The sequence below is a fragment of the Pundamilia nyererei genome, unplaced genomic scaffold, assembly GCF_000239375.1.
Source record: "Pundamilia nyererei isolate P.nyererei 1_Seehausen unplaced genomic scaffold, PunNye1.0 scaffold00012, whole genome shotgun sequence".
NCBI classification, from domain to species: domain Eukaryota; kingdom Metazoa; phylum Chordata; class Actinopteri; order Cichliformes; family Cichlidae; genus Pundamilia; species Pundamilia nyererei.
This window is the reverse complement of record NW_005187413.1, coordinates 3,871,649-3,879,151: the sequence shown is the minus strand read 5'-3', so window position 1 is coordinate 3,879,151 and position 7,503 is coordinate 3,871,649. Positions and strand designations below refer to the sequence as shown.

Here is a 7,503-nt window from a genome sequence, read left to right as displayed (position 1 = left end):
AAACATATCGTGATATGAAAAAATCTTATATCGCCCAGCTCTACTTAATGGGAAGACTTGTTCTCATATGCAGTGATAAAACTGTGAATATCACTTTGTTGTTGAATTTAAAGTACGCTTTATGTTTTGAGATCAGTATAATGTATGTCTCCCACTTGTGTGTGAAACCACAGTCTGTTTCACTTCTTTTATTTCAGATCAAATATCAACATAAATGATGTCTTGGGGAACTATTCCCTTACTCTCATTGACACCTTGGACACTCTGTTGGTAGGTTGTTTATTTACTGCCCTGCTTGCACTGCATTAAAGCAATGGTGACTGGTACTTCCTCTGTGAGTTGTGGGTTTTCAGTTTCCTTTTTTTTTTTTTTTTTGGCTTAGTTTTATATTTTAGACATAATACCAGATCGAACATGAATAAAGTGAAGATGTTCACATATCTTTACCTAAATACTTTCCTTAAATCAGCCTCCAATTCCAGTTTTGGCATTTCTTTGTTTTAAACATCAATGAAATCTTTTTTTTTTTTTATTAAAACTGCTGTCACTTCCCATTTATATAATTTAAAGACCATTCTATCATCAATGCAAAACAATTATTTAGTCTTGCAGTGATTTTTTTCTTCTTCTTTCCATAACAAATACAGTCTTTAGCCAATTTCTCCAGTCTCTCACACTGGGAGCTTCTGGTTTAATCCAAGGCGATGTCGTTGTATTTTTTCCAATCAGTAGCATAATTCAAAGTAAATATACGAGTTTCTCTGCTCTGCACTACATTCAGAACAACGTTGTTAGCACTTCCTCTGTAAGTTGTGGGTTTTCTGCCAAGCTTTTAAGTTCCCCTGCATGAAGCCAGGTGCAAGTGTTACCGTGTCAGTCTTAAAACTGACAGCTGATTGTTGATTTACTGTGGTTATACAGTATGTGGTTTTTCTCACCAGGTGCTCGGCAACGTGTCAGAGTTTCAAAGAGCCGTCAAACTGGTTATAGATACTGTATCTTTTGACAAGGACTCAACTGTGCAAGTTTTTGAGGCAAACATCAGGTACATATGTCACTATTTTCAGAGTCTGTAGGAATCAAAATATGTCAGTGTACACATTTTTAAAGCAAAACATTTGATATGATGACTCGTGTAACATTTATCATGATAATTGCTTTCGATAAGCTTTTAAATATCTGGTTATGTGAAGAACTCTGGTGTTATATTTCTTTCTTTCTTTTTTTTTTTTAAACTGAAGGATCTTGGGAAGCCTTATTTCAGCACACATTCTGCTGACTGACCCAAAACATCCTTTTGGCAATGTGGGCTTTGAAGGTTACGATAATGAGCTGCTACATTTGGCTCATGACTTGGCTGTGCGTTTGCTGCCAGCCTTTGAGAACACCAGCACAGGCATTCCCTACCCCAGGGTGAGTGAGACTGTTGTGACCACAAATTAGAGGTATATATTCTTTCGGTCTCACTTTGCAGCACACACCTTAGTTATCACGTGAGCAGAAATTGTCATTGGTCACTGTAAATGCACTAGATTTGATTTGTTTGTATCTTTATCACAGGTGAACCTGAAGAACGGAGTTCCTCCTGACAGTGTGAATGAGACCTGCACTGCAGGAGCCGGGTCCTTGCTGGTGGAGTTTGGAATTTTGAGCCGCTTAATTGGGGATTCGACATTTGAGTGGGTAGCTAGACGAGCTGTCAGAGCCCTGTGGAACCTGAGGAGCAACGAAACCGGTCTTTTGGGTATGTATGATGTTTAGTACAGCGTAAAGACTTCTCCTGGAAACTTTCTTTTTGTTTTTTCATTTTTTTTCTGTTTATTTGCTGAAATTATATGGCCACACAATGTGAATATAAACTTAAATTTCTCTTTTTAGGCAATGTAGTTAATATTCAAACAGGCCAGTGGGTTGGCAAGCAGAGTGGTCTTGGAGCTGGTATGGACTCCTTCTATGAGTACTTGCTTAAGTCGTACATCCTCTTTGGAGAAAAAGAGGACTACCGTATGTTTACAGCTGCTTATGAAAGCATCCAGAATCACATGAGACGAGGGTGAGTTCAGCACTAAAGAAATGTGACACAGCAGCATTGCACAGCTTCACTGGGTTGCAAATGAAATGTGAAATGAATCCCAGCTATGTAAATCAGTCACTGTCGGATTAAACAAGCAAAGAGGAAATAAAACTGCTGATGGTTTTTGGTTTTAGTTTCTTACTAAAGGAAACTTCAGGAAGGAAGGAAAACTAGATTCAGAAACTTAAAGCTGTCATGAGACTTAACAGAGATACACATCAGCCCTTTATTCCTCATCAGTAAACACCGATAAACACCTGTTAAGGATCTGAAGTTGTGTTTTTGTCTTTATGATTAAAATCTCTTTGCAGCGTATAAAATCACAATTTCACTGTGATTTCATTTAGAGGCATAGGGACTAGTATTACATATTATTTCTGTGGTTTTTTTCCCCAGGAGAGAGTCGTGCAATGAAGGAGAAGGTGACCCACCTCTCTATGTTAATGTGAACATGTTCAGTGGTGAGATAATGAACACCTGGATTGACTCACTTCAGGCTTTCTTTCCTGGCCTTCAGGTGAGGATTATAGTGGCAGCTGTGAGTAGAACGTGACCGAGGTATCGGCCTATATTGTCTGTTTCCTGATCTATTTGTATTGCCGTGTAAAACAGTTCTTAAATGAAAATTAAAAATGTTTTAAAAAATGGTCTTTAACCATGTTATGAGGGTTGATGTTGCATGGTTTGTCCACCAGAGGGCACTTTGCAACCTGCCTGGCAACTAATCCTCTCTGAGTCAGTAATACTTATTATGCTATTAAAACAAGATTATTTTTAAACTGCATTGTCATGTTATCCTAGTAAAGACTCACAAATAACTACACATAACACATGTTAGGGAAATTCAGAGTCTTCTTCTCATCTTCTTCTCTAGATTTCTCGAGAAATTTCTCTAGAAGTCTAGAATCTTTGTTTTGTGTCTGAAAGACAAAAATTATCAGCTTATATATCTAATTTTTTAAATTCCCCAAATATTGATAGCAATCTAAAAAATCCTGTACTGTAAACAGCATGGTGTATACATTGTTTTGTTAATCTAAATTAAAGCTCTACTTCTGCCTCATAGGTGCTGAATGGCGATGTAGATGATGCCATTTGCCTGCATGCCTTCTACTATGCCATCTGGAAGCGCTTCGGAGCTCTGCCAGAAAGATACAACTGGCAGCTGCAGGCTCCCGATGTGCTTTTCTACCCTTTAAGACCAGAACTAGTAGAGTCTACTTACCTGCTGTACCAGGTAACAGTCATGGTCTTTGTTCCACAGCGTTTGGTGCTGCTGTCAGTGACTGTTACATCTCACACAAGTCTTCTTTTTTAACTTCTGCAGGCAACCAAAAATCCTTTCTATCTGCATGTTGGAATGGATATTCTACAGAGCCTTGAGAAAAATGCCAAAGTCAGGTGAGATTAAGTTTAAAGTTGTAGATGCTTTTGTCCAAGAAATAATAATAGAAAAATACACTGTTTACTCTTTTTGAGCTTGTTAAAGCTCTTCTGTGTTTGCTTTTGGCTGAGCGGAATTGTGTTCTTTGCAGATGTGGGTATGCCACTCTCCATCATGTCGTGGATAAATCCAAAGAGGATCGCATGGAGAGCTTTTTCCTCAGCGAGACATGCAAATATCTTTATCTGGTAAGTTGCAGCTTGACCATTCAGATAGAAAGCTATGTCTTATATGGCTATAAAATTATATATGAGCGCAGTATATAGTCGAGATGGATCTTTATCCAAGTTATTGTAAGAGATGGTACTTTTGGTTGCTCCCTTATTTCCCCAGAGGGCGCTACACAGGGTGGATCCGCATGTTTGATTTGGCACAGGTTTAATACCGGATGCCCTTCCTGATGCAGCCCTCCCATTTTTCCCGGCTTGGGACTGGCAGTGGGAGTACCCTACCAGTTGCTTTAGATTTCTGCACTGAATCCACACCATAGGTACATCATAGCCGCAAATCCCTCTTAAACCCTGTTACATGACCTAATGTGCACGTACATGGAAATGTAACTTACATGTCATGTTGACACATTGTGCAAGTATTGTGTTCACAGAGTTTCAACTACTATTTTACCACAGTTGAATTTATCATTGAGAGAATAATAACAATCGCCTCAATATATAAATATTTAAAGATGCCTGCAAATTCCTGGAGGGACATTGCTGAACTTATTGGGAATGTACAAATAAGTGGAAAAACTTAAGGGGAAAGTATGTTTGCACCCGAAATGACACACACAAAGAAACAAAAACCCACTGACCACAACAAAGAGTAAGGACGCAGAAGGGAAAAAGTTGCTGGATTTTACTTGTCTCTGTTGTGGCTTGCAGTACATATAAAACTCCAGGACACAACCACAAGGTCATTAATGTGTAACACACACACAATCGTGAATGCTGGCACCAGCGTCAGCTACTTGTGTAGTTTACGTCATAGACTCTTCAAAATGTAACGAGAAGTCTAAATCACCTGTAGCTTGTGGCCCCCTGAAGCTGTGTGTGTATGTTCTCCTGATTCTAAGGTGTGCTGCCTGCCCTGGCCTCATATTCCACTTAATGATCAGTTTGTCTCAGCATTTCAAATCCTCTTTGTCAAACTGTCTTGCTTTCACATACCATGACCACATGAAGTAATTTACTGTCCTACGTGGCTAAAAGATTGATTTTCTAAGCCAGTGTACTCACAGTGCACTGGCTTAGAAAATTAGCTGAGATAAGGACTTGCAGGCAGCTGTTGTTGCCCAAAATGACCACGCCCAGTTACAGCATCATCTTTGTTATGCTGTTTAAACGGGTAAGTATTGAATGGACATATTAACTGTGGGGACCAAACCATTGAGGTTTCCATGAGGTATGAGCCAGGTGTTAGTACTGATGTCCTGCCTGTCTTCATACTGTGTAAATAAAAACCTCTCCTATGCATTGCAGCTGTTTGATGAAGACAACCCACTTCACAAATCCGATAACAAGTACATCTTCACAACCGAGGGTCATGTTGTGCCTATAGACAAACGCTTCAGGGAGAAACAATGGAATGATGACTTTCCATGTGAGGAGGGAGCACTGACAGAAAGAGAGCCAGTCAACCAGCCTGCTCCAAGAAACATCAGCAATGTAAGGCCATGTTCCTGTCGAATCTAGGCCACTGTTCTCACATTACAAATATTTCAACAGTAATTGTTTTCTTTTTAAAACTCTCTGCAGTGTAACAGGATCCCAGAGGAGCGACGGTACACTCTCCCATTAAAGAGCATCTACATGAGGCAAATAGATCACATGGTGGGAGTTTTTTGAGTGATGGGATGGATGTAATGACATTGGCAGGGGCAGGCCTTTATTGCACAGATGAACTGACCACTTGTTGGTTAAAATCCTCTTCCTGTCTGTTGTGCTGCTCGGGAAACTCACACTAAAGTAATCCTGAGAAAGCAATTTGATTAAATTAAGTTTGAGCTTTTTGTTTCTGTTTTGCTGGATGAAAATGTTGCCAAACTTTTTCTGTGAGAAGATGAAGATTCATCCTTTGTTGCATTTTGGCAGGCAAATCATTGAGAAAGTGGTGAATAACTGTTGTGTTCTTATGGAACAAAAAAAAAAGTCTGTTCAGGTATGAATGTGTGTGATTATGTTTGTGTATGCACATTTGAATTTTCAGCTGAGCTGGGAATCATAATGCTGTGTTAATGGGAACAGTGCCATCTAGCCACATGAAAATGCATAGCCTATAAAAACACTCAACTTAACAAAAGTCTCTCTAAACATGAGGATATGGTGCCTCCTTGCAGGTGATTCGCACTAGATCAGTGCTTCTACATAAGGGCTGTATATTAACAGATGATAGTAACAGGTACGAACTGTCAAATCCAGAGGCTGCGTTAGATCGTGGTCATAGGAATGTCGTTCTTTTTGTACACCTGAGGCTGGTTTGCAAAAGAGTCTAAACTATTGCCACTATGAATTTTTTTTTTTTTTCTTAAACCGCACTAGCCATATTGCAAGGATTTTAAACTGTCTTCTGTCTTAGTTGTGTTTTGCACATCACATCAAACCTCAGTATCCAGGGAGTTACAGACAACATAAAGGTAAACTGCCTCCTGCTTGTTAGCTGTTAATTAATTTCTGATTAGTATTGAGCTAAACGTTGATCTCTCAGGCTTCTAGCTACTCAATGTCTTACAAAGAACAGAGCAGTGCCACAACTGTATGAGCGGGAGATTAATGACGACTCTTTAAAGTGCCTTCAATTTGTCTTCGTTTCTCTGGATGCTGTGCAATGTATATGATAATGTTGTGAATAACTTGGCTGAAAAAAGGCCACTGTAATGTTTTGCAAAAAGAGTCATTCCATATGTATGTACAGTTTTACACTGATTATGACATGAAGCTCTTTTTTTAGATGTAAAAAAACAAGCCATAAAATGTATTGTTTTTTTTTTTCCCAATGATAGTTAATTTTCAAGAAGTGCAAATTGATTTTTCATCAGTTTTCTCTCAGACACGGTCAGTATACAGACTTTCTTGCAATTTAATTTCTGTTATCAGGATGGTGATGATCACGTGGTGAGAACTCAGGGTTTAAGATAAACACATAATCAATGAATGCTTTCATAAGAAATAAAACTTTTTGAAACGTTGCCTACAATATCTCGAGATGGTGCTGGTTTTCTTGCAAATGAGTGGCTACACTGAAGTACAGTTGTACTGTGAAAACTGATTTTCTTCCACAAATATAAACAGAATGTTGTTTTTTTTTGTTTTGTTTTTAATTAGCTGTGATGTTTTATTCGTGTACAGATTTAGTTTTGTTTTTTTCCACTTTTGCCAAACGTCCTGACTGTATATTGACTGTAGTGACTGCATTACACAATGACATTACAATATAAATGTTTTATTTGTAGGAGATGGCTATTCATCTTCTTTGATAATGTGCTGCATTATATCAGTGATATTTAAGTTCTCTAAAGGCAATTACCCCGATCGCTTCAAAGTTTTAGTTGCAGGTAATGTACACATTTCATCTCATCTTCCGAGGAGTTAAATGAAATGATTGATACCAGCTGATAGTCTGGAAAGCACAGAATGCTAATCACAGCTATGTCACAAAGTTGTTGCTCAGAGCTATCAATTGTAGAGCTTTTACATGTTTATTCAGAGAGTTTGGAAATATGCCTTTTATTAGCTTGAGAGAACATTCATAACTTTGCTAAAAGAGGCCACTGTACTGTTTATTAGAGCAATTATCCTACGTTTGCAGAGGGAAACAGTTTCCTTTGCTCTGTCCAAGGAGAAAAAATTACATTCTCAAGTACACTGAAGCTCAGCACATAATTTGTTTAATCAAAATGAAAAGTCTGTTTGTGGCTCTAATACATTAAAGGGGATCTATTAGTCTCATTTCCAGCTCCTTATTTTTATTAATGAACTCTAATAGTTAC

The 7,503-nt window shown here is 38.4% G+C and overlaps 1 protein-coding gene across 1 annotated transcript in view; it reads left to right on the top strand.

Annotated features, from left to right (window-relative positions):
- The window catches only part of edem1 (ER degradation enhancer, mannosidase alpha-like 1), an 11,508-nt gene extending 4,030 nt beyond the window's left edge, over positions 1-7,478 (top strand). The window contains exons 2-12 of the mRNA XM_005724529.2: positions 198-270; positions 942-1,045; positions 1,242-1,413; positions 1,561-1,744; positions 1,879-2,053; positions 2,471-2,591; positions 3,141-3,311; positions 3,402-3,475; positions 3,610-3,706; positions 4,997-5,182; positions 5,273-7,478. Coding sequence (XP_005724586.1) covers positions 198-270; positions 942-1,045; positions 1,242-1,413; positions 1,561-1,744; positions 1,879-2,053; positions 2,471-2,591; positions 3,141-3,311; positions 3,402-3,475; positions 3,610-3,706; positions 4,997-5,182; positions 5,273-5,362 — 1,447 coding nt within the window. The 3' untranslated portion in view covers positions 5,363-7,478. The remainder of the gene's footprint in view (positions 1-197; positions 271-941; positions 1,046-1,241; positions 1,414-1,560; positions 1,745-1,878; positions 2,054-2,470; positions 2,592-3,140; positions 3,312-3,401; positions 3,476-3,609; positions 3,707-4,996; positions 5,183-5,272) is intronic.
- Positions 7,479-7,503: the final 25 nt, after the last annotated feature.